The sequence below is a fragment of the Pipra filicauda genome, unplaced genomic scaffold, assembly GCF_003945595.2.
Source record: "Pipra filicauda isolate LSUMZ 115617 unplaced genomic scaffold, ASM394559v2 scaffold504_size407168_pilon, whole genome shotgun sequence".
Classification (NCBI taxonomy): Eukaryota; Metazoa; Chordata; class Aves; order Passeriformes; family Pipridae; genus Pipra; species Pipra filicauda.
Window position 1 is genome coordinate 103716 of NW_024104648.1, and position 25514 is coordinate 129229.

At 40.5% G+C, this 25514-nt stretch overlaps 3 protein-coding genes across 4 annotated transcripts in view; 2 read left to right on the forward strand and 1 right to left on the reverse strand.

Annotated features, from left to right (window-relative positions):
• The window catches only part of PPP3R1 (protein phosphatase 3 regulatory subunit B, alpha), a 39582-nt gene extending 29586 nt beyond the window's left edge, over positions 1-9996 (forward strand). For both annotated transcript variants that reach the window (XM_027745822.2, XM_027745823.2), the window contains exons 3-6: positions 3839-4015; positions 5459-5518; positions 6290-6474; positions 7830-9996. In XM_027745822.2, coding sequence (XP_027601623.1) covers positions 3839-4015; positions 5459-5518; positions 6290-6474; positions 7830-7877 — 470 coding nt within the window. In that variant the 3' untranslated portion in view covers positions 7878-9996. The remainder of the gene's footprint in view (positions 1-3838; positions 4016-5458; positions 5519-6289; positions 6475-7829) is intronic.
• A 1446-nt stretch (positions 9997-11442) lies between these two features.
• On the reverse strand, positions 11443-16692 carry PNO1 (partner of NOB1 homolog). Its single transcript, XM_027745821.2, has 7 exons — positions 16242-16692; positions 15989-16138; positions 14136-14219; positions 13420-13480; positions 12810-12927; positions 12215-12285; positions 11443-11758 (listed from the first exon to the last, which is right to left on the reverse strand). The coding sequence occupies exons 1-7, from the start codon at positions 16434-16436 to the stop codon at positions 11691-11693; spliced, it is 747 nt and encodes a 248-aa protein (XP_027601622.1). The 5' UTR covers positions 16437-16692; the 3' UTR covers positions 11443-11690.
• On the forward strand, positions 16501-23176 carry DNAAF10 (dynein axonemal assembly factor 10). The gene is made up of 8 exons (XM_027745820.2): positions 16501-16725; positions 17528-17628; positions 18670-18800; positions 19250-19351; positions 20092-20207; positions 20559-20693; positions 21420-21517; positions 22262-23176. The coding sequence occupies exons 1-8, from the start codon at positions 16534-16536 to the stop codon at positions 22467-22469; spliced, it is 1083 nt and encodes a 360-aa protein (XP_027601621.1). The 5' UTR covers positions 16501-16533; the 3' UTR covers positions 22470-23176.
• The last annotated feature ends 2338 nt before the right edge of the window (positions 23177-25514 follow it).

The window sequence follows — 25514 nt, forward strand, 5'->3', positions numbered from 1 at the left end:
TGGTGTGTCATTTGCCAGAGACAAAACATTGGAAGAGTTTGCTGTTTGGTCAGCTTTTGGCAGAGATACTAATTTTTTCAGTACTGCTCTTTGACTTGTTTTTTTCCCCCTCCCCAAGGGTAGAACCTCTCTCAGTAGAACCTCTCCAGTGCAGGCAAACCCTTTGCTTGAACGTTTCAAGGTTTGGAATGAGAAATTTATAATCCCCCTTCCAGTAGAAACTGCTGCTAAATATCTGTACTTGGACTGTGTATCGCAGTTGAACTCTGGTACAAGCTATGAAATTGGATGTGTGTATATGTGGACAAAGAGTAATTAACATTTTCAAAGTATCAGGACTCTTTACTGTCCTAATTTAGGCAACTGTTGCTTTGTTAGTTCAGCAGAACATTAAACATTCTTGAGAAATATTCTTACATGCCTCTCCAACCTCTTCCCCTTCTCGTCATCTGATTCTCATCTTTATCATCTGTGATCTTGAAGGCCCTGACTACAGTCTTTAGAACAAAAAAATAAATCCGTGTTTTATCTCCTTTTAAGTGTTGCTGGTTCTTAAATTTAAGTACCTGGCTAATTGCAAATGCAAGGCTGGTTAACCCAGCAGTGGTTCTTGTGCCCTGCAGATGTTGGCAGAGATTGTCCGAGTAGCATTGATTGTTATCATTGCGTGTGTCGGATCAGTTTCTGAATGTCCCAATAAAATGTTCTTTTTTTAAATTCATATTGGTAGGTCCTGCTAGAGATAACGTTAGCTCAAGATAAAATACCTTCCTGACAGCAGTTTGTTTTCTTAGCACGTCTTGTGGGGGAGATCTTGTGATGGCAGAGTTGGTCTTGTCTACCTTTTGTGCCAGCTCATGCCAATTTAAACTGTAGCAGTGTTCGAGTGACTTGTATATTGGATAATTAACTCCACTTCATAGCAGGACATTGACAGAACTCTGGGTCTCACTTTGAGTCTTTGCTTATATATTTGTGAGGAAAAATAGCATGGACTTGAGCTCTCAAAGCAGGAAATATAACTGGTGTTGTGAAATAAAACTTGCTTTAATGCTGCTTCTGGGTTGTGAGAAAATGGTGCAATCTAATGACTGCTGGTCTGCAGCCCTGCCTCAGGCAGCTGCTTCTTTACATCCTGATTTGTAAAAATATCATTGCTGTGTTTTGATGTTTAGGATTTTTTTCAGTGTAATTTAGAAATGTTTCAGAACTTGCAGTTTATTAACTCATTCGCTTTTGTGACAAGGGAGAAGAGATCCAACTGTGTTAATGATTCTGTCATTTTTCTGCATTGTGACTTTGTGAAATTGATGAACAATGAAGTATTTCAGGTTGCTTAGGAGGCTTTAGCACTGACTGAAATGGAAAGATTTAGTCTTTCTATTAATATTGGAAGTGAGATTCCACTGATTTGGTAGGAGGATGACAGTGCATTATATACACCATAGGAACTACTACCAGTTTGCTGTTTAGTTTTTTTAAAATGAAGTAATATAGGTATAAATTATATTTATTCATACACTCATTTTACATTGGAAAATGTGCTTACAAATGTAGTGTAACAAACCACTCTTGATATTTTTATGCTTTCGCAAGTGCTTGTGCTGTGAGGATTTTTTTAGGATATCAACTCTTCCTATGGGAGTTGCAAGCCTGGAGTAGAGCTTGCAGTAAGAATGGTTCTCCCTTTCACAGCTTGACAAGGTGCTGGCTTTGCAGAAAACTGGGATAGGTTCCCTAACTGTCCAGCGGCAGGACTGGGAGTGAGGGTGGATAGAGCCTACCAGTGCCAAGACTGACTCCCTTTAGTTTTAGGAGTTTGAGGAAGAATGGAAACAAAGGAGTTTCTGTGAGCAGAAGCAAAAGTTGGCAAATACCTTCAGTTATCTGCGAGAGGAAGCATTTTGTGCTGTTGGAACTCCTAAAATTGCCAGTGGAACTCTGCTTTGCCACTCCCTTTTAATACTGCCTTCTGTTAGTCACATGATTATGTTCTACATGCAGGTCACCATGTGGTGCTCCAGCTCCTCCCGTGTGATCCGGAGGGTTCCTGTGTAGCTGAGCAATGTGCTTTTGCCCCTGCAGTGTTGTGCTGCTCAGGGCACACCTTCAGTCATGTTGGAGGCTTCTGAGCAAACTGGGGCTACAAGGGAAGTTTCACTGCAGTTGAGAGGTTAATTAATTGAAATAGCACACTGGGAACTGAGGAAAGCAGGTGATGTTTAGTCTTATTTTTACAGCCCTAGAGGCAGAATCAGATCTGTCACTTGCTGGCACAGCAAAGGGAAGATTGTTCTGGGACTATCGACCCTTTTTTGCCCTCTGCCTCTGCAGTTGCAAGCAGTAACCAAGCCTGACTTGGCTGCAGAATGTCAGAATTTACTACTCAGGCAAAATAAGTCTTGACAGAAAATCATGTGCTTCTGGACTCGGTGTGCTCTCTGCCTTTCATTCTGCAGTAGTGCAGTTGGGAGGATCTCTGGATTTGCGTCTCATTCGTTTTAGACAAGGACATCAAGGAATTGAAATGAAGCTGGTTGCTGTTTTGGTCTTTGAATCGGCTGCGGTTTCCAAACATCCAGCTCTGCATCTTGGCTGACCTTATGTAGAAAGACTCAGAGCTGTTTGGCTTTATGCAAAAGCCTAAGAAGGTATTAATGTGATGTGAAGTGGATCAGGTGGTGGTATGTGCCTTGTAGAAGTGAAGATACAATTTTTGTTACTATTGGACCAAAAACACTAAATGGAGCTAAGAAATATTGAGGAGGCCGCTCATGTTAGGGAGAAAATTGGTCGGGGGAGTTTGCCAGCCTGGAGTTCTGTGAGGTGTGTTTGCTGTGGTTTACTGTGTGCTGGTCTCTTCCTAGGGCTTCCTAAGGACCTCAGTTCCTCCTTCATAGCCAAACATGGTGAGCAACAGCTGAACTAACTTGAGTCTCATAAATCAAGCTGCTGATAGGATATTTTCAGGTTGTTATGGGTAAAGTTTTTCAAGCTTTTCAGCAGCAGCAAAGTACAAGATTGCTTTTGGTTGTTTTTACGGATTCACAAATTTAGTGTATCCCTGGCAAAATCAGACGTGTAGAGTACTTGGGTGTATGGTTGAACTGAGATTCTCCATAAATTTGAAGAGGATAGATGAAGAGGTAGTGCTGCAGAACCTGAATTTACTTTAATTTCTGAGACAAAAAAATAGCTGTATGCAGGTCATGGCTGCAGGTGTATCTGTTTCCTGTTTGAGATGGAGAGAAAAAAATATCTTAGGCCATCAGAGGGATATTTTGAGTAGGTGAGTCAACTGGTCAACAGTTGGAATGTGTTAGCGAGCTCAACTTATCACATAACCCAGGAAATCTCACATTTGCTGTGCTGAAGAAGCACTGATTTTGCCTAATAAGTTGAATATAATTGTCTTTCTAACATCTTATGTTGGTCTAGTGTAAAGGTAATGCTAGCTCCTTCACAGAATACTCATTCTCTTCTTTAATTTCTTCATACCTGTTATTTGTAAGAGCTGTCTGATTAAGAACTTGCTAAGCATCCTAAATCCTTCAAAATGTTGTGTCAGCATGTGGTATTCAGTGAGTCACAGGGCTAACTGTATTATGGCTGGTGCAGGGAGGAAAAAAGGTAAGGCTTATTTAAAATAAAATGGTAAGGCTTGTGTTTGTCTTCAGAATTTTATGTTATCTTTACCGCCTTCCATGAGAGTGTTTAATAGCTGTAATAAAGTAGGAGAAAATCTTGTAGGAAAGCAATGAAACATGTGTTGTGTTTAACTGCTAAGGGTTTACTGAAGCCTTTCTGAGAATAAGTGTGGGGTTGTTTTTCATTTCAGTTGATGCTGATGAGATAAAACGACTAGGAAAGAGGTTTAAGAAGCTTGATTTGGACAACTCTGGTTCTCTGAGCGTGGAAGAGTTCATGTCTTTACCTGAATTGCAACAGAACCCGTTAGTACAGCGAGTAATAGATATATTTGACACGGATGGCAATGGAGAAGTGGACTTCAAAGGTAAGGCACAGTGCTCTGTGACAGGGGGTGGCACTTTAGCAGAACCTCCTGGAGCTTCAGAACACTCCAGTTTTTCTTCAGCTGAGAAAGGAGGGGTGAAGAAAACTTATTAATCAAAATAAGGTGCTAACTCCTAGTGGAACTAAATACCAGTAAAACTAGTTTCTCTGGTGCATTAGGGCACTCCTGAATGAACTGCTTAAAAGAGCAGATTGTATAGTAATAGCTTTCAAGGTCATGCTGATTTAGGGCTACTCATTAAATATCTCTTAAAGTGCTTTAGTTCAGACTCTTAATTGTGATGCTGTCTGAAAAAGGTGGGGCAGGCTGGTAAGTGGTGTGTCTGTGCATTAGTTGTACTTATCCAAATGAAATCTGTCCTTAGTTGGAGCATTTAGAAAATAGAAAGGGGCCCAGATTTTTCTGTTCATGCTTCTTTTATAGGATTCTTTTTAGGTAGATCTTAAAACACTTCAAGTAAAAAACCAAAAGTTTTGATTTAGTACATTGCTCAAAATTTTAGACTTAATTTCAATATTCATGATTAAAAGGGCCAGCAGGTTATAATTTTCATTACTAGTTTGTTAAAACAGCCTCTGACCCTTAGAAGTGATAATATTTGTAACTTGTATTCAAGCTAATACTCGGTATCTCTTGTTGCATATGACTGGAAAAAATAAATTTCTTGATTTTTTTTTAATTGCAGAAAGTTCTTTAATCTCATTTATAGTGACAGGCTGACATTTTAAATAAAATATTAACATAAAAGAGCTGCTAACCTTTGCAAACCCCCTCAGATTTCTATAGGGATTAACTACAGGGTAACTGGAATGTTGAGTTTTGATCAAAAGCAGTCATTGTGGTATGGAACTATTCAAAATCTCCTTGTGAAAAAATAAGCAGTGATGAAAGATGATGCTTTATTGTCTGTGACATTGAGCTGTGATTAATACAATTATCAAGAGCTGCTCTTCTTGGGAGGGAACAGGAAGTTGTCAAAATCAATTTTCTTTTTACCCTATTTCTTAGAGAAAAGTATTTTTTTACCTATTTCTTGTAGAGCAGTTTTCAATTTTAATGTAATTCTTTTAGTTGGGAAACCAGTCTTGAGAGGAGCTGTACAATTAAAATCCCCGATGGAGTGGATTTTGTAGAGAACTTGGAGTTTTCTGTCAGCTTCTTTTGTCAAAGTCCAGCAACAAAATTACTGAAATCCTGGTGTAACCAAGTCTATTCAGTGAACACAGTATTTCATTTGGGGTACTTCCCACTAAAGAATATTAAAGTATCAAAGTATGTGGACGCTCAGGTGTCACAAGGTAGACAATATTTTGAAGATTTTATGGTAATTCTTTGAACAATTTCTAAAAATTTCTGAATATTGATTTCCTTGATTTATTAAATAATACACTTTTTAATACATGTTTTTCTTGCATTATTTAGAATTTATAGAAGGAGTCTCCCAGTTCAGTGTCAAAGGAGATAAAGAACAGAAGTTGAGGTGTAAGTATTTTAATTTTTCCTTAACAAAAATTTTTTGATCCTCAAAAAATATACTTGTTAGTTAAGACTGAGAAATCATCAAATCCAGATTCTTGTAAAGAGTGGGAAATCTTGAAGGTAGACTGTAAGATTTTTGCACAGTTTGTAATTTTTTTTTGTGTGGAGATTTGTCAGACTCTTTTCTGCAGGGAAGGTTGGAAGAGGTTGCCTTTTGATGAACTTTCAGTAACTGAAGTTGCTTCCTGTTTAAAAAAGAAAAAATTAATTTAAGAATAGCTTGGTACAGACTTTTGTGAACTATATACTTTGCTTTATGGGGCCTAAGAATAATATTCCATTTTTTGCTACTACAGTAGAAAAGCATTCAATTGATGTTTTAGAACTGCATCTCAGGACCCAAACTTTTGGAGTGGAAAAGGGGTAGGTTCAGTCATACATGTAGCTTCCAATAACTAAGACTGAAATGTTTAAAAATAAATCCAGTCTTGATGCCAAATTGTTTGCAGCAAAGTAACCAGGTAGGATTTTGATTCATCTGTTTCCTGGAAGGTTGTAATTTTTTTCTACTTGCAAATGAGTTGCTACCTGGGTGCTTTACTTGTGGTGGTGGTGATTTTCCTGTTTGATTTTAATGGAATCCTTGTACTGCTGGTGCCTAAAACAATTTCAGTTGATATTTCTGAAGTGAGTATATTGCTCTTTTCTGACCACATTTGTCAGTGAATGTTTTTATATATATATATGTTTTTAATTTTTTTTTTATTTCTGCAGTTGCTTTTCGCATTTATGATATGGACAAAGATGGGTATATCTCAAACGGGGAGCTCTTCCAGGTGCTGAAGATGATGGTTGGGAACAATCTCAAAGACACTCAGTTACAGCAAATTGTAGATAAAACCATAATTAATGCAGATAAGGATGGTGATGGAAGAATATCCTTTGAAGAATTCTGTGCTGTAAGTAACTTCTAAAGAAAACTTGTGTCATTTACAGGGAGAGGAACCCCTCAACTGCTGCTCCTGAAAAAGGGCAGACAGTTGAAAGGTGCATTTTAAGAACTTTGGGGTTTACAGAGCAGAATGCATGAATGTACCACTTGAGACTTGAAATGGTTGATTTTCACCCATGTGGTCTGTTTATTTAATTATTTGACAGCAAGTTTTAAATTCTTTCTTCAGAAAAAGGAAATGAATCTTGAACATTTGAAAATTGCAACGAGTGTTTAGACATTAATTTGAAATTAATGTTAATGAACATACATCTGGTAACACAGTTTGGGAATTGCTTTTTTTCCTACTCTTTGAATTTACAACTTCAGTTCAAACATAACTTTTTCATACTCAGTGTGAGTTCTAAAAAAAGGGGGGGGGAAATCTGCCATCCCCCCAACTATTAAAGCGAAAGGGTTCTATTGTTTGCATGTTTGAGGTCTTTTTAAGTTATTTTTGTGACATGTAAAAAACACATAGTCATCTGCAAAGATCTCAGAGTCACAGCCTGCAGAGACCTGGATTACTGCATTATCTGTTTTCTTGCACTGGGCTATTGTCTTCCAGCCATCCATCAAGTGATGTTGCCTTTTCTTTTTGTCCTTGGGCTCCTGCCCAGGCTTCCTGTCTTGTGCTACCGTTAGATTTTCCTCTTCCTTTGAATTTCATCAGTTTTTGTTGACCTGACAAGAGGCTTTTCACTTTTACAATCTCTTATCCTCTTGTTCTTGCATTTTACCTCCTCTGAACCTTGTGCCATCTGTCTGCAGAAATACATTTTCATTTATTGCATTTGGCAGATACCATTTGGCTTTTGAGCTTTGTTCACACATTGTAAGTTCCTCTGACATGGCACCTTTCCTTCTCCCTTTGCATTGCATGTATCACACCCTCGTGAACACTGGTTATTTTTTTCTGGGTGTGTGCAGTTCTGTCAGAAATCCTGCTGCTGTTCCTGTGACCCTTTGCTACTCATGGAAGGGTGCAGAGTTTTACAGGGAGTTTTAGAAGTTAAGTGAGCATTTTATTTAACATGCAGAAAAACAGTGCACGGTCAGAATATGAGCTGAGGAGGAATGCCAAAATGGTGTCATTTACACTGGTTTTCAGGCCTGTGAGTGTGTAAATTGTGCTAATATTGAACGACCTTGGTTTGTACATAATTCATTTCTGTCCCTCACAGTACTTGTGAAATGTAAATGAGTGTGGAGAGGCCAGGGAAGTACTGTCATTATGATTGACCTGAATGCATCTATTGAATGTGTTCTTTGTACCTTGCTAACTCTCAATTCTCATGTCTCTGAACCTTATTTTTCTCCCAGGTTGTAGGAGGCCTAGATATCCACAAAAAGATGGTTGTAGACGTGTGACTCTGTAGGGCACCACCCAACACTTTTGCTTTCTTCTCCATCTCTGAAGATCTGCTCCAGACGTCCAGCAATGCTCTCTGTGTATTTAAATGGAAGTATTTTTCTCTGTGAAGCCACATTTTCCAACATGAGCCTCATGAAGCCAACTAAGTGTTATTGAACTTTTATTCTCTCAATAACTCAGTGTAGCACTTTAAAGTCTGAAGGACAGCAAAGATGGAAAGAGCATATCAGTGTGGCGGAGAAAGGGAAGGGGTTGGCTTTTTAATTTATTTTTCTTCATCTTTTATAACAAGGAAATATCTATCTATATATATATATGTGTGTGTGTATTTATATATAGATATATATGTAGCTTTCTATATGTAGTAGCTAGGTGGGCTTTAATTTAATATACTTGATTCAGAAACAAAACTAGAGTACAAAGTGCCAAGCAGAATATTAACAGTTCAATATATGGATATACATCCTTACTTTTATTTCACACAGTTTTATATATATAGTAGAAGAATGTAAAATTTTAACTGGGTGTTAGGTCAACTCTTTTCCTTTCCTGTGACTGTTCAGATGTTTCTATATATTGACTGGCTGACAAAGCATTGCTTCTTATTAAATCACCTTAAGTACTTTTTTTTTTTTTTGTAACACAGGAGACTAAGTTTATTTATACCTGTTAATATATTACCAGGGACTGTGTCTCTTTGCTAAATAACTTAGTACAGTTCTACTTAATATGAGAATATAGTTTAATGCTACTGCCAAGAACTAGTCCTCGTGTGCATATAGTGACTGCGGAATGCTTTGATGGCCCTTAAGCTCCATCACCCAGGAATTGGGAGCAGTTACAGCTGTCCTGAAGCCAAGGCACATCTGCTGTTCTGGGTTCAGTTTAGATACAGCTGCTCAAGTTGTTAGATGCATTCATGATTTTCTCTTGTGCTTAGCTTAAATGAAATTAGGATCAACATAACTGTGCAGGATTCCCACCTACTTATTTTATACAGTACTTAGATTATAAAATGTTCTTGCCATTTAAATTCTGTTGTTTCAACCATGATAGTTTCCCCCTTGCATTTAAAAAAATACTACAGGTAGCATAAATAACTGGTAATATTTTATATATATATGTATATAGGATTCATACAGGGGGGAAATCTTGTTAACCTATGCCATAGAGGAGGAAAACTTCACACTATCTAAATTTATACCTCTTGCAGTTCTCCAGTCCTTTGCCTGGAGAATGTTTTTCTTTTCTAGATTTGTCCATATCATAATTTGTAACGGAAGGTAACTTGATATATTTGTGTGATATAAAAGTAGCGAGCCATGTTTTACAACTTTATATCATCCCTTCCCTTTTCTGCAGTGGTACTATTGGCTGGAAGAAAAACATTTGCTAGATTTTTTTAGAACAGTACATCTTTCCTGTATAGTAGTTTTTCTATTAAAAAAAAAATTGTTTTATAATGAGCAGTGGAAAGTGCAGGTTGTCTGAACCTCTTCAATCGAGCACCTGTCTGCCATAGCTGTTCCTTCAACTGAGTGCTGCACATCATGGGCTCTGTCTGTGAGAGAGAAATCCAGGTGCTTGGTGTCCTTGCATGACATGAAGTTTTGCATGTAGATCGATTTGAAATGTTCCTCTTGTTTACATAATTTGCATAATTTAAAAGATAATGTTGCCAAACTTTGGTAAATGTTAATGTTCAAAACAAAAATCTCCACTACATGTAACTTTTTTCTTCCTCTGGATCAGTACGTGGTTTATAATCCCAGCCAGTGGTTGTATCTGTTCCAGTGTCAATTGCCATGTGCTCTGCTTCAAGGGGGAACTAGTCTTTTGTGAATTTTTTGTACATAAGTATTTGTTACAAACATTTTAGCAAATGCTTTCAATTTCTCTTGCTTGTGCATATCTTGGCTGGCATTATAGAAATTAGTGCTAATGTTATTTCCTTAGGGGGACTGGAAGGGGAGGGATGAAGTTTTTTTTAGTTTGTGTGGGGAAAAATGATTTATGTTGAATGTTTAGTTTTTCCTCTGCATGCTACATCATATGTTGTGGGAACTATAAGAACCTTCATACTATATGAATACAAAATAAAATATTTGAACCTTGGCTGGGGTGCTTTAGTACTTACACAACCTTTCCTGTTCACCTTAAAGCAGCTCTGCACACTGATCTAAGGAGAACTTGTTCACAGTTTTTTGTTACTCTTCCATTGTGAAGATTTACTGAAAAACTCTACAGGGTGCACAGTCCACTGAACACTTCCAGGATTTATTTCAGTGTTTCAAGACCACTTACATTTTGGGGTTTTTCAAAGGCACATCGTTCTCTTTGGTAAGTGTCCAAACTGGATAAAAAACTTTGAAATCCTTGTGGTAAGTGGAAGGTGGCTTAAAAAACAAAACAAACCCACCCTAACATTAATGAAATGGAGAACGAAAGGCAGCTTCTTTCTCAGGGAAAGGTCTGAGCCTTGTGCTGGTGACACCAGCCCTCCCTGCAGGGGTATGTCATTCCTGGAAGCTCTGCTGTGCTCTTTGGGGTGCAGGTGTTTGGGCCTTCTGAGTGCTGCCCTCTCTTTTCTGCTGATTTGGGTTGGGATCAATATGCACCTGATTTAGGATAAGCAATAATTTTTGTGTGTTCTTGCCTTACTCTCCCTCATCTTTCAAGCTAGTTGAGGTAAATGCAGATGATGAACAGAAGATGTGCTGACCAGGTGTGCACACCTGGAGCTGCTCTCCCCTGTACAGCTTGGACTGCTGAGCACTATATACTTAGGTAACTCAGCAAGTCTTAAATCTGTTGGCAGCTGAAGACTTGAATCAATTTGGCTGTAGTTATAATGCCATACTGCAAAGTGCTGCTCTGGAAACTCGGACACTGAGTGAAATGCTGACTCAGTTTGCTTGTGTATTTGATAATCTCATTTCAGTTTTTGTTTTCATTCCCAAGCCTGAACTGAATTATTTTGCAAGAGACTTGGCAACAAGTCTGGCAGGCAGAGTTAGAAGAAAAGGGCCCATTTTTAAGTCATACTGGGACTGGCCTCTTCTAATCTCTCCCTCTACTCTTCTGTGCATTTGGTATTTTAAGGAGGAGGAGACACAGGACTTTCCAGTTGTTTGTGCTCTGGTACACTGGCAAGTACTAAACTAGTGGCTCTTGGCTTCACTAGGCTGTCCTTACAGATCATTTTCAGGAGAATTATAAAATTTATATATGTGCAGATTCAGGATGAAGTGCAAATACCTTATTTAGCTCTTTGTCTTACTCTTTCCATGTGATGCATTGTTCCAGCAGCAGCAGAGACTTGGTGGGCAGCCTGCCATTGAACTCTGCATTCCAGTTGACTCTTCGTTTTTCCAGGAGGATACCAAACTGTGATGTGTGGATTTAAACACTTAACTGTGCCGATTCCTTTAGGCTCAAAACATGAAACTCAAAGGCTTTCTGAAGTTCTGACAGCAGCCTCTTAAAACTTTGACGTTGTGAAAATCCGTAATGAAGCGTGTTTTTGTTGGAGGCTGTTCAAGTAAAATCATGTACTCGTGCTTTTGATATGGACACAACCAACTTAAAATACCTTTTAATAATTATACAGAGACATTGTGTATGTTCAAATCACACCACATGTCTGAAGGCAGTCAGACTGCAAAAACAGTCCCATTTTTCTTCTGGGCTTCCAAATCCAGCAGAAGAGCTGTGGCTTCTGTAGCTCCAGGCCTCTCATGTGCCCTGGAAGCAGAACTCCTGTGTGTCCAGGAACCTGGACTCCCAGCCCCAGTCCTTAGTAGTGCAGCTCAGAACCTCTCGGCTGCTCTGCTGGCCACTGCCCTAATATTGCCATAAACCTTGGAAGGAGGACTTCCTGCAGAAGAAAGGACAAATCCAGTCAGCAAACGAGATGATCCATGTCACGAAAATGATGTTTTGCTCTCACATGTGTGCTAAAAGCAGAGAACTAAGCCCAAGGGGGAGAAGGATGGTCAAGGTCAGTCACCCTGACTTACTGCAGGTGCTGTCAGGGTGAGTTGTCCCCTTTGGGACAACTTTCCAGGCCCCTCAGGGAATGCTGCAGCTACATCAAAAGGCAGAACATCTTTCTGCCCCATGGAGAGGGTTTTTGGAGCCAGAACAAAGCCCTGGACTCCTCACTTCCCCCCTCCAAAACTTTCTCTTAAGTGTATCAAACCAACTGCCAGCAAAGTACCTGCTCCAAGTGCAGGTGCGGACAGGCCAGGGAGAAGGTAAGAGCCACAAAGCAGTTTCTCAAAATGCAAGATCTATTTATATGTAGTGGAGAAGATTAGATAAGAGGACTTACCTAAAATTAGATTGCAGATTGCTGTTCGTGCCATTTTAATGTTCTGAAAAGATCCCAAAATATGAATTTTTCTGTAAAAAGCAAAGTAGCCTTACGTTAATGGAAAAAACCCTCTGTGATTAGAGAGTTAACAGAGAGTTGGAGGTGAGAGATGAATGTGGAATTCTGTATCAGTGGACTAGTTCCTTTTCTACACTTGTAAACAGTAAAAAACCCCAACTGAAGCCCAGAAAATCTACAACATAAGACCTGTGCTCCTCCAAATCCTTTTAAAATAGATTTTACAATTTGGAAATTTAACAGTGTAGCAGCTTTAGGAGGAAAACGTTGCTGGGTTCGTGAGTTCAACTTTGATTATTCGTAAGAAGGAATTCTTACACTGTGGGGAATGACTGAATTCTAAGTGTGCTGGTGACTGTCATTCTCATAACAAAAGGTCAAATAAATACTTGTGTTCATTAAAAATAGCACTTAATTTTTCTTACTACTGCTCTGCAACAGTTATAAAAAATCCAAGTTATCTTTGTTCCTGGCAGGGGACACGGATGAGCTGAGGGATTGTGTTTTGACCAGGAGGAAGTGAGTCTGTACTTACTGGTCAGCGAGAACGATGCGTGTCCTGGTTACGTTTTCTATGGTGAATTTAGTTTTTCCACCTTTCCCTGCTATTCTCCCTATTGCTCTTGACAGATGATCTCCTTTCAAAGGTTTGACTGAAACGAGAATAAGGTGCCCAGGGTAACAGCAGTGGTGCATATCCCTGTAATCCTCCCCTTGGTCAAGTTACTGGAAACAACTCAGGACAAGTAATACAGAAACAGCTTCACTGGTGAATACAGATCCATCCAGATTTTACTTTCGGTGACCAGCAGTGCAAACTGCATCCAGTGCTACCTGACTGTGAGGTCTCTGGCATCCAAGAGAAATTCTCCTGCAGAACAGCAGTGGAAGGCACTGCATTGCACCTCAGACTGAGGAAACAGAGCCAAAGCACACCCAGTTAACAGTGGCAGAAATGAAGTAGATAGGATTCAGATTCTGCTCTACAGAGAACTCCAAGGAACTCTGGTAATACATGACATAATAGATGTTTCTGGTTTTCCTGATCTGTGAGGGCAAGTGACACAAGTAGAGCAGGGGCAAAGAAAGAACAGATACTTGCAAGAGGCACACACAACTGGAATACTGCAGCAGCAACTACTCACCATCTGTAACTTCAAATGACTCTAGAAAAAGATCATCTAATCTGATGAGAGCAAGAGCGTCCTAAAAGAGCAAGAGATTTGTTATTAGCACGAGTGCTTCACTACCATAGAGTTTAAAGCAGATGTTCTCTTTTTACATATGAACAAATGACATCAGTTGTATTTCTTCAATTCATCTATCAAATAATAGCTAAAGTTAAATCCACTGCTTTTTCAACAGCCACGTAAGTATTTCTGTCTAGACAACCCCACCCATGCTTGGATGCCCCTGCATTCACCCCAACCTCACCTGTGCTACTGAAGCCAGTACAGGTCTGGGACAAGGAGCAGCCCCTACAACACTGCAAAAACTGGGTTTCTTTTCTCTAAGTAAAGTCTGAGTTTTGCACAGACTGCAGGTTATTGGCTTGGATTAAGACAAAATGAACAGTCTTGATCTGTGCAGAGCACCTCAGAGCCAGATTACTGCACCGTGCTGTTTTACACAAGCTAAATATGTCCTCTGTTTCATAAGTTTAATTATGTGTTGTTACAAGGTTACTTTTTTATCCTGCATTACCTTAAGAAACTCGATGTCCACTCCAGTCACAACTTCAAACAAATTTATTTCTAGAAAACCACCCAAGGATTTTTTTTCTTTCTGTAGTTTACAGAGGCCAAAGATATCATGGTAGCAAACTGAAGCAATCTCACAACCAAGTTGTTGGGAGACTCACCTCTACTTGAAACCCAAGTATAAATGCTTTCACAAAATCAGCTGCTTTTGTCAGGGCACTGAGATCCTTTGTCTCTTGACAAGTCTGCAAGACAAGAAGTTGTGTGTGCAAATTAAGACCAGACAAGCTAGAATCAGGACTTGAAAAATCTGAGGGATACAGACTAATCATAAAAAAAACCCTACATGTAGTTAATTCAATTAATTCAATTCAGTTAATTGTGTTTTACTGAAAGACACAAGTAATATGCTTTGTGGTTTTTTATCATGTTCACCCACAACAAGATGAATGTATCAACTACCCCAGCCTGTGCTTGGAGGGGAGAGAACAGAGAAGGTGCTGAAAATTCCCCCGCTCCACTGAGAACCCTTTTTATTGAGAAAACCCAAACCTACATGAACTAAACCGCAACAGAGAACTGCAGAAAAAAAGAGAAGGATGATAATGGCAGCAGAGTTATTCTAATGATAATATTCTAAAGATGCCTTAGCAGGTAAATGAAACACATTTCAAAGTTTTAAATCGTCATGGTGGATATGGGCAAAACGAAATCTGCTTGATCAAGAACAAAATTAGTCTTGCTTCTCGCCAGACATCATTTCGTATCAAAAAGTGGTGTTAAAATCCCAGGTTTTGCTTCTGCACAGTTATTGAGTGGAACTGCAGGAGTTCTGCTTCTCCCTCCCTTTTCCTTTAAGTTATTTCTTGGAAGTTTAAGTAAGGTATAGTTCTGTCATCTTTCCTTTAGTGGTAAGATTTCAAGATTAGGAAGCAAAATTCCTGTTGGTGTCTGTACTTTCCGTATTGAAAGATCTCGTATGTTGACATGGTTAATTCAGTGAGTCTTATGTCAAAGCTTTGGATCTACACTTAAAAACTGCTAATTTGAATATTCCTGAGAAAGAGTAAGAAAAAAGAATGAGCATCTACAACATTTTCAGGTCTATGTTGGTATCTGTGCCCTAAAGTATTCCAGTGCAATCCCTTAAAGAAAAATTATAAGCAATCAAATACTATGGGCTCTTTTTGTCTGCCACAAACAAAGGCATTAGAAGATCTGGTGCCCCCCTCAAAAGAGGGGGGCAAAATTGACAGGTAAGCATTAAGTAGCCTTAAATAGCTGGAAAACATTTCATTCTAAAATCCTATCTAACACATAGATTAAAATTTTTCCTTAATGCTACAGTAGATAATTTTCTCCTATAAAAAACTGAACGCCCCTCCAGTTTATACTGGCCCCTGCTGGAACAGATTTACACTTTTGGATTTTACTTGCATTAACTACTTGTTCTGAACAACTGCCAGATTTCATCCCCTGTGAGGGTCTTCTGGGTAGGTGAAACCACACAGTTTCCATTTTTCCAAGCATTATCTGGGATTAGGGACACTTCTCTAGTCTTTCATCTGTGGAACAAGAAGGAATGATGTTGAACATGAGAGGCCCCGCCTTTCGGGAGTCAGAATCACAGAATGTTAAGGGATTGGAATGGATCTTAAAAATCACCTCGTCCCAACCCCCTTGCCATGGGCAGGGACACCTCCCGCTATACCAGGTTCCTCAGTGCCCCATCCAACCTGTATTTGAACACGTCCAGGGATGGGGCATCCACAACAACCCTGGGCAACCTATTCCAGTGTTTCCCCACCCCCAGAGTAAAAAGTTTCTTCCTGATATCTAACCTAAATTTCTCCAGTTTGTACTCATTCCCCTTATTCTGTCACTACAGTTCCTGATGGAGTCCCTCCCCAGCTTCCCTGTAGGCCCCTCCAGATGCGGGGAGGGTGCTATGAGATCTCTGCACAACCTTCTCTTCACTTAGCGGGGAAGGCAGGAGGAAGGGGGCTCCCTTTACCCTGATCTCGACGTTCCTCGTTTTCAGGTTGAACCTGATCTGAAGCTGCAGATGCTCCACGATGGGCGTGAATATCTTCATCCAGTTCTCCTTGAGCGGCGTGTACCTGTTGGCGGGCACGGGGATCTTCCTCAGCTCGCCCTTCCCGACCTTCCGGGGGCGGGGGGAGGAAGAGAGAGAGAGAGAGAGACAGAATTAGGCGGAGGAGGCGGGGGCACCCCGAGAACCGGCGTTCCCCCGTCGCCCCGCGTACCCCGAGCGCCTCGGCGGGCACAGGAGGGAAGGCGGGCCGCTTGCTGGGCCGCGGCCCCGCCGTGTCCATGGGAGCCCCCGCCGCGTCCACGGGAGCCCCCGCCGGCTCCTCGCCGCCCGCCCGCCGCTTCCTCCGCCTCCGCCGGGACACGACGCTGGTGAAGCCGCCTGCCGGGGCCGCCGCCTCGGTCTCCATGTCCGCCCGCGGTCCCACCACGTGGTGCCGCCGCCGCCGGAAGGGGCCGGCGGGCGCTGCCCCCGCATCCGCCGGGGAGCGGCCGCGGCGGGGCGGGATGTCGGCGGCGCCGGCGCTGGAGCGGCCGCAGGTGGTGTCGCACGCCCAGCAGGCGCTGAGCTACACCGTGTTCGACTGCAAGTGGGTGCCCCGCAGCGCCCGCCTGCTGTGCCTGGGCAGCGCCGCCCGCGGCACCGGCCTCGTCCAGCTGTACGAGCTGCGAGGGGCCCGCCTGGAGCTGCTGCGGGAGGTGAGCGCGGGACACCCCCCGGGAACGGCTTGTCCTGGGCCAGGGGACAAATCCCGAGGCTGGTTTGCCTGTTAAACGTGCTGATCCCGCGATGTCCCGTCTCTCCTGTCGCTAAGGAGTGACCTTATCGCTCTCTACGAGTCCCTGACAGGAGGTTGTAGCCGGTGGGGTTCCGGCTCTTTTCCCAGGCAACCAGCGACGGGACGAGAGGACAGAGGCTTAAGCTGGGCCAGGGGAGGTTTAGGTTGGACATTAGGGGGAATTTTTTCACAGAACGGGTGATTGGACATTGGAATGGGCTGCCCAGGGAGGTGGTGGAGTCGCCGTCCCTGGAGGTGGTTAAGGAAAGACTGGATGCGGCACTCGGTGCCAGGGTCTGGTTGACATGGGGGTGTTCAGTCATAGGTTGGACTCGATGATCTTGGGTTGCATTATAGGTTACAGGGCTGTGTTTGGGGTGTGTCGGGGTTGTTTTGTTTGTGTTTTCCCCTCAGACTGACCTTCGAGCATTGGCTCATTCTCAGGGGTAGCAGCACCTCAGGCACATAAGGCCCCACCAGGCCACAAGCAAACAAATTGTTGTTCTTCAGGACCAGTAAACTGGACTCTCTGCTTTCCTGTGCACGAGGAAATAAACTCAAAATGTAGTTTACCTTTGACAGCATTTTGATAGTATTTTGCACCAAATATCCCATGTGTGTTTCACTGACACCTACCCCTGTGGACTCCCGAGAGCTGCGTCATCTGTGGGTTTGTGTTGCCTTTTCCATGTGCTGACACAGACATTTCCTTCCTTTAAAAGATTGAAAAGCCCAAACCTATAAAATGTGGAACTTTTGGAGCTACATCTCTGCAGCAAAGATACTTAGCTACAGGAGATTTCGATGGAAACCTTAACATATGGTAAGCGTGGATGTTCTCTGGAAGCTTTTTCACTTGGTGTTGTGTTTGTCTGTCTGAATGGAGGTTTCTGTGCCTGGCTTTTGTGTGAGATGCTCTCCCTGCTGCCTGTGGTTGGGACCCAGTGTAAGCTTCACTGGCTACTGTATTTGGACCGTGCCTGTTTTCTAAAAACAACGTGAATTCTGCAAAGTGTTTAATTCAGTGCTGCTTCACTCCCATCTTTTGTGTGCAGCTACAAAAACCTGTTAAAATTCTGTGAGGTCCTCCTCTGAAAAGAGGCTTTTGAGTGGATATACAAATACAAACAACAGGTTGTGTTCAAGCTAAATTTGATTTCTAGATTAAATATATGTTTTTAATCTTGAAGTCTTGAATTTTTTTTCAGGTCCTTGAATGATTTGTGTAATTAATTTTTAGGTAAATTGATTATCAAATAAAGCAATAGTGTCAAAAGGGGATTATTTTATTATCATTATTATTATATTTCCCTTGTCATGGAATTATCAATTCTTGTTGGAATAGCAAGAATGACACGGAGTAGTCACTAGTGGAAATGTAAAATAAAATTCTGAAGGATTCTCAAAGAATGAGAATCAGTGGGAAAGAACCATGAAAACCATGTCTGGATACAATATTCACCTGAAGTTGAAGACCAGTAGTCAGAGCTAGGTGGGGATCAGTGAATCAGGTCGTTTTACAGCCTTACTGAAAGTAGAGCTAATTGGAGTATTCTGATCTGTAGTGTGATTCATTTTTAGTCCAGCATAAAAACTGAGTCTGAAGGGTTGCTCTGGTGAATCCCTCAACTGCCTTTACAAACAGGGAAGTCCAGAACTGAGCAAAACTTTTCAGACCAGTCCAAAACAGTAGCCAAAGAAGGAATAAACAAAGACACGTGGTTCTTAATGGTGATATCCATATTTTCTTCTCACTGTTAGTCTGAGCTTGTATGATTTATGCTCAAGTTTCCTCTCATTTTTATACAAATCCTGAGTGTCAAGGAAAATGCCATATTATCTGTTCTTTTTCTTTCTTGCCTAGGAATTTAGAAGCTCCTGAAATACCAGTGTATTCTGTGAAAGGTCATAAGGAAATCATAAACAGTATAGATGGTGTAGGTGGCTTAGGAATTGGGGAAGGTGCACCAGAAATTGTGACTGGCAGTCGAGATGGTGAGTTAGTGAACTCTGCAAGTCTTCTCAGTTCCTCTGAGCCTGTGAGCTCTGATGGCAGGGCACAGTCTGCCATCTGAACTAGTTACAACCTGTTGCAACTAGTTCTTCATACACTGTCTTTTGAATCTTCCTTGGGACAAATTTTCTCTCTTTTAGAAGCTGTAGACAAGCACAATACGCTATTGTCACTGAGGTTGGGGCAGAAGGAATACAAAGCAGAATAAATGCAAAATATCAGCTAGAGAAAATACATCCTTAAGAAATGCTTTCACTTTATTTCTGTTTGGTTTTGTGGTTCTTTCTTGTATCCACTAAACACAGTCAGGCTTTCTGGAATTGAAAGGGTTTTTGAATGATCAGGCTGAAAAGCAAAGGGCTTTCCAGGGAAAATGAACACAGTGTGACAGTGTATCCCTAACACAAAATCCATTGTCCTTCTTTACCAGGAACTGTGAAGGTGTGGGACCCGAGGCAGAAAGACACTCCTGTGGCTAATATGGAACCTGTACAGGGGGAGAGCAAAAGAGACTGCTGGACAGTGGCATTTGGTAATTGGTCAGATTATGATCGTTCCTCTCTCTAATATGACTGGGCTTTGATGATTATCAATGTATTTCAGGATGTTATGGAATAGTTTATTTTGTGTAGATGCATAAGTAGCAGAGTTTGCTTTTCAACATTGCCAAATTTCTATGGGTTTTATGTTGGTTTTTTTTTCAAAATAAGCTGGTTTTGTGGCAGTTTGGTTTTGGAATCATTCTCTAATCACCTTTGGTCACCATTTGCGGTTGGACTCGATCATCTTGAAGGTCTTTTCCAACCTAAATGTTTCATTGATTCTGTGGTTTCACAGATAAGCTGTGCAAGCTTTATTTTTAAGCCTAGGAATGTAAAAATAGTATATCGAGCTGTGTTTTTCTGAAGGAGCGTAAATGTTGCCATGCACGGGAAACACATCACTGTTGTAGTGCAGTTCCAACTACCAAACATTAAGGCTTTAAGTTATGAGAAGATCCTTGAAGCTTAAGAGCTAATTAAAGAAAACAGCAATGCCTGATGTGAACTCTGCATTTTTTCTTTTGGGCAGAACAAGCTCCTCGTGTCTTACACAGGATTTTTCTACACCCTCAGCTTTGAAAACCACCCAGTTCCTGAAATCTTAATATCCCAATAGCCATTTTTTAAGTTATTTATTTATTTTGCATAAATGTAAGTTGAAATTGCAGGCTTGGTACTTCTGAAGTTTACAGGGTTTGTGCTTTCTGATTAATTCTTTCTCTGTGTCCAGGCAATGCTTACAACCAAGAGGAACGTGTTGTATGTGCTGGATACGACAATGGGGACATTAAATTGTTTGATTTAAAATCCATGTCACTGCGGTGGGAGACCAACATTAAGAATGGGGTAAGGAAACCATAAAAGTGTTTTTTCATTCCATCTTCTATGCAGGATGAAAAAATTAAAAGGACTCTGTGTGAAACTTACACAGAAGATGTTTCTGCTGAGATTGCACCAAGAAGTAATTTTCTTTAAGTTAAAAAAAATTGTACACCTCAAATTCTTGGTCAGGACAGGATGGGGTATTTTTTCAGTGGATTCATGTGTTCAGATGGATTTGTTATTTTCAAATTGGTGGGGATGTCATTGTAGGAATAACGAATTATTAGTGTATATTAACAAATAACAAAACACCAATTTGTTTTTTTTAGCAATGGCTAAATTTGAAGAGTGAACCTGTCTTTTTTATATTGCCAGGTTTGCAGTGTGGAGTTTGACAGAAAAGACATAAATATGAACAAGCTGGTGGCCACATCGCTTGAGGGAAAATTCCATGTTTTTGATATGAGAACTCAGCATCCAACCAAAGGTTTTGCTTCTGTTTCAGAGAAGGTATGGGGAGACAGAGGATTTCTTAATAAACAAACTTCCTGAACATATGCTGTCAAAGTACTTCAGGTGTAGTACAAATAGGTAATAAATGCCCAGATTACTTTATAAAACAGTTTTGGGGTTTTTTTTTGTAGTAGTTAGTGAACAAAGTCTGATGATAATTAGAGAAAAGTCACTTTTTTTGGTGAAGTTTTTTTTTTTTTATATAGAAAAAGCTGAGTTTCAACATAATATCTTTAATCATCTCTACCATCACTCAAAGTAGATAAGTTGTTGGAAGTGCTTCGATTCTGAATCACAGAATGTTTTTACTGAATTAGTGTTTGTAATAATTAAAATGTGAAAATGGAATTTGTCCTTCATTTACTGCATTTAAGCTTTTCCTTGTGGATGTTTACAGACAGATGGGTGTTGAATCAGAGCACGTGTGCTGGGGTTTTTCCTAAGTGATTTCTGTTGCTGCATGATCTTGCTGAGCCTTGGATGAGGTTTAAATTTGAATTGTAGACTGTTTGTTGTGTTTGCACAGTGTTTGCAGCGCATTCCCTTCCAGTAAGGATTTTAAGAGATGTCAGACAGTTAAATCAACCATTCACCGTGAGAAGGCTGGGCTCTCTTTATAAAAGTGGTCTCTGTTTTAAGATTCTGTACTTTTTCCTGTGAAGTTTGTCACTAAATTACTTCTGTACACTGCTAATTTTAATTTTTTTTTTTTTTTTTTATTAGGCACAAAAATCTACCATATGGCAGGTCAGGCACCTGCCACAGAACAGAGATATATTTATGACAAGTGGAGGATCTGGGAGCCTTCATCTCTGGAAATAGTAAGTGATCGTTTCTCCAGCTGGGAATAAGAAACCAACCACTTAATGTTTTAAGAAGGAATCTTTCTGAAAATGATGAGTGGGGTTCTGCTTCCAACCTTAGAATATCTAGTTAAAATTATTGCTTAAAAATGCAGTAGAAAGGGTGATTTCAGTGTCAGAACTTGATCTGGAATCTTGAATTAATCCCTAAGAGAATGTGACAGCACAGATAAATTTTGCCCTTGTCAGTAGTCTTAACATAATGAAAATCTAATTATATCCTTGGTTAACAAGGTGATAAATGGAAGAAAATGGGTTTCTTAAAATTCACATACAGTAGCAGTTATGGCTGAAAAGAATATTGAAAGCCTGGACTTTTAATGAGTCTTATGTTTACATCTTCTTACTTTACATGGAGAAATAATTTCATCACACTAAACACAGTGAAGGAGGTGCGTTAAGTTTCAGAGTGATAGCTGAGGTGAACTTTTCCTGCCTGTGGCAAAAGCCAAAGGGTTAAAAAATGAAGGGCTATTGGAGAGAGGTGTCAGGATTAAAAACTTCCTGCTCCCTTTTTTTCTTTCATGAAATACGCAGTAAATATGCAGGGTATAGCTGGATATAGTGATTATTCATTATTTATAATGACAGACATTTATTTGCCTTATCTGTAGAACAGGAAATAAGGAGGATAATGGTGTGTTTGTATCAGTAAATTCTAAGCACATGTGTTTGTTTTTGTTTTCCTTTTCCCATTGCCAGCGAGTACCCGGCTCAGCGCTCCAAGAAGGATTCGGAAGGAGCCGAGATGGGGGTGGCAGGGTCTGTCAGTCTCTTGCAGAACGTGACTCTGTCAACACAGCCCATCTCCAGCCTGGACTGGAGCCCTGACAAAAAGGGACTGTGTGTTTGTGGGGCCTTTGACCAAACTGTGAGGGTGCTGATAGTTACAAAGCTTAACAAAATTTGACAGCAAAACTACGGTTTCTGACAAGAAAGCAGCAGAGTTTGCAGGCTGTAAATATGGGATGGGGAGCCCTTCTGTTTCTAATTTAATTTCTCCCTTAATAAAACTGGATTAAAGAAATAGAAACCAGATCTTTCTATTGAAAGTTCAGATATGTGCAGTTAAGAGTTGTTTGACTGATTGTGCTGTGATGACTTGAAGTTGCCTGGGCACAAAACTTTTACCTTCTAGAAATGTGAATTTACACTAAAAGTAAAATGTGCCTTTGTGTTAATGCAACTCTGTAATTTCAGAGTTCACTTTAGTTTGTGTTCAGTTTATCCATAGTGCAAATCTCTTCACTCTTGTTAAATGATTTGGCTTTTTTATATATAGTATTGCCCATGTGCATTCATGCAATGGGAACTACTGTATAGTCCCTCAGAGAAACTCCTTGTGTTATTGGATTTATTAATTAGAATGTTTGTTAAAGTGACTTAGGATTCTTTAATACACTAGAGAAATTACAACAAATGCTGAAATTAAACTCATGTTTAATGGAGTAAGGTTTTTATTGAAGTTCATACAGGAATTAAACTATCAAGGAAAATGCACTGTTTTATTATTTTAGTTTGGTTTCATAATAAGTTTTTATGTTCTGTTGTTTTTACCTCTGTTTGCAACTTGGTATTCTGCAAATAAAGTTATACGGAGTGTTGTCTTAATATGAACAAAGTATGTTATTCAAACATACAGAGATTTAGAGAAGGAATGTATTTGCATTTGTATTTACCTCCATGAAAAATTTTAAAAGGTAGCAAAAGTACTGTCTTTTTAATTTTTATGGATTCAGTATTTCTTCAAAGCCCAGTTTTGGGTTTTTTGGTTTTTGTTTATTATTTACTGTAGTTTTATTGTTACTGTAGTTATAACTCATGTTACTTCTCTGCAATGTGTTTCTTTTCTGATTTTACCAGTGTCTGCTGTTGCCAGTTCTTTTTATCAGGCACAGCCAGTTACTGTCCTCTATTTGTGGATGTAGGGTGTGAGCTTTCTTAATTTCAGCAAATTTTATTTGTCACTTCTTGGTCTGGCACTAGCTTTCAGCTGACTTGTAGGTGCATATGCAAGTTTCAGATAAAAGTATTTATTTCTGAAACCAGATTGTGATGGAAAAACATTGGCTTTGTCCTGGTTAACAACAGAAAAGGCCCTGTGTGGCCATTTGCAGAGAAGCTGTTTCCTCAGGTTTGGTATCTGACAAATTCTGTCTGTCTCTGCAGTTTGCTGAGGACTGCTGATGAGTTCTCTAGTGCAGCAAGTCCTGTGCTAGAGGGTGAGGCAGGTCTGAAAGGTCTGAATGTGCCAGTGGATCCAAAACGGGCCTTGCTGCGCTTCTGTGCTACTGCTGCAAGCTTTCTTACAATAAGAAATTGCAGCTTTCCAAAAGATCTAGAAATGTTTCCCTTCCAAAGAACAGCTTGTGTCACAAAAATGATACCTGCTAAATCACAATTTAAAAGGGAAACGGGATGCAAATTTCCCTGTGTATCGCCAGTCAGCTCTGTTGTGGAGAGCACGAGGTGACAAGCTTTGGACAGAGAGACTTCAGATGTTCTCTCTCATCTAAGATTGCAGCTAAATACAAGTGTGATAAAGTTGTCCTTACTAACTCCTGGCTATCTTAGTTGATTAAACCAACTGAGGAAAAAGAGGCACCTGTCGGTAGAAAAGGTTCACGAGCTGTTAAACCTTAAACCTTGTGGAACAGAGAAATCCTTCATGCCTGTGTAGCAGACGGTGGGCAGGAGGAAAATTGCAGTAGACCGTAAACCCAATGTGTCTGTGGAAGTCCATGGCTGTAGCAGGTCACTCTGCTCCAGCTTGCCTTCCAGTTTAGATTCTTATATCTCAGATTTAGCAAGGGCCAGCAAGGATGAAAACACAGGGAATATAGGCTAAATATTTAGTGGAAGACAGAGATTTATGAGATCCAGCTGTCTTCCCTAAGACTTGATGGTTTGCTTTCAAGTGTCATATTTAGTATGTGATTTTTTTTTTCCTTCCCTGACCCAAGTAATCCCATCTGCTTTTGTGCATAGTGTAATGCTGAGAGCATATTCTGAAATTATTTTAAATGTTGTCCCTCCTAGGGTGCATCCCAGCAGGAGGGAATGGGGGGAACCATTGCTCTGCAATGCAATCTGGTGTGGAGTTCAAAGAATCAATTCAAGTGCTTTGAGTCTAAAATGCACCGTTCAAAGACGGCCTCCATGAGCTTTGTGCTGTAAATAAAATATACTCACTGAAAGGTGGGCTAGGCAGTGGAAATCAGTAGAAATATGGTTTCTCTCTTTAATAGTAACAGAATCAAGCACAGAGTAAGGGATGAAAAAGCTCTCAGTGTAGGTACCTCTGAGGGAAGACAAAGACCTCTTGAGTTCAGGACTGGGCTCTTGGTGCTATTTTTATGTACTTGTCCTGCAGCAAAAATATCCCTTCCTCATACACACAACACCAGGGAGATCTCCTAGTGAGCCTACGTGATGGGGATACAAATCAGAGCAAGAACTAATGAACAGCATTTCTTAAAGCTCCGTGGGCCTCAGAAAGATGAAATGTGTGTTACCTCTGTGTACTTAATTTTGGGATTCATTTTGTTTCTTGTTTTGAAAATGAAGGAACATTCCCTCGTGAGTAGCTGATTTCATGAAAATACGTGACAGTTTGAGTGGCAAGAGCTTGCAAAAAGCCAAGAGAGCTGGGGGGAAGCACAGATGGAAGGTAGTGCTGTCCTTGTTCATTAAAGGTAAGTGGCTGTATCTCTGTACCTAGAGAATGAGAGACAGTCAGTGACTGGAGAGAAGAGCTGTTGCTAGTGCCTGTACTGTGCCTTATCTCCTCAGCAGATTGGATTTCTGCTTCTTGCAGGCTAAACAAGAAAGTTAAGCAGACCAAAAGCTGCCTGTGGCAGCCTTGCCTGCTCTATTTATAGTCCTTCCCCCTCTTGCTGAAGACTGGCACCTTGCCTCTGCAGCCTGGAGGCTGAAGAGCTGAAGTGTGTTCTAA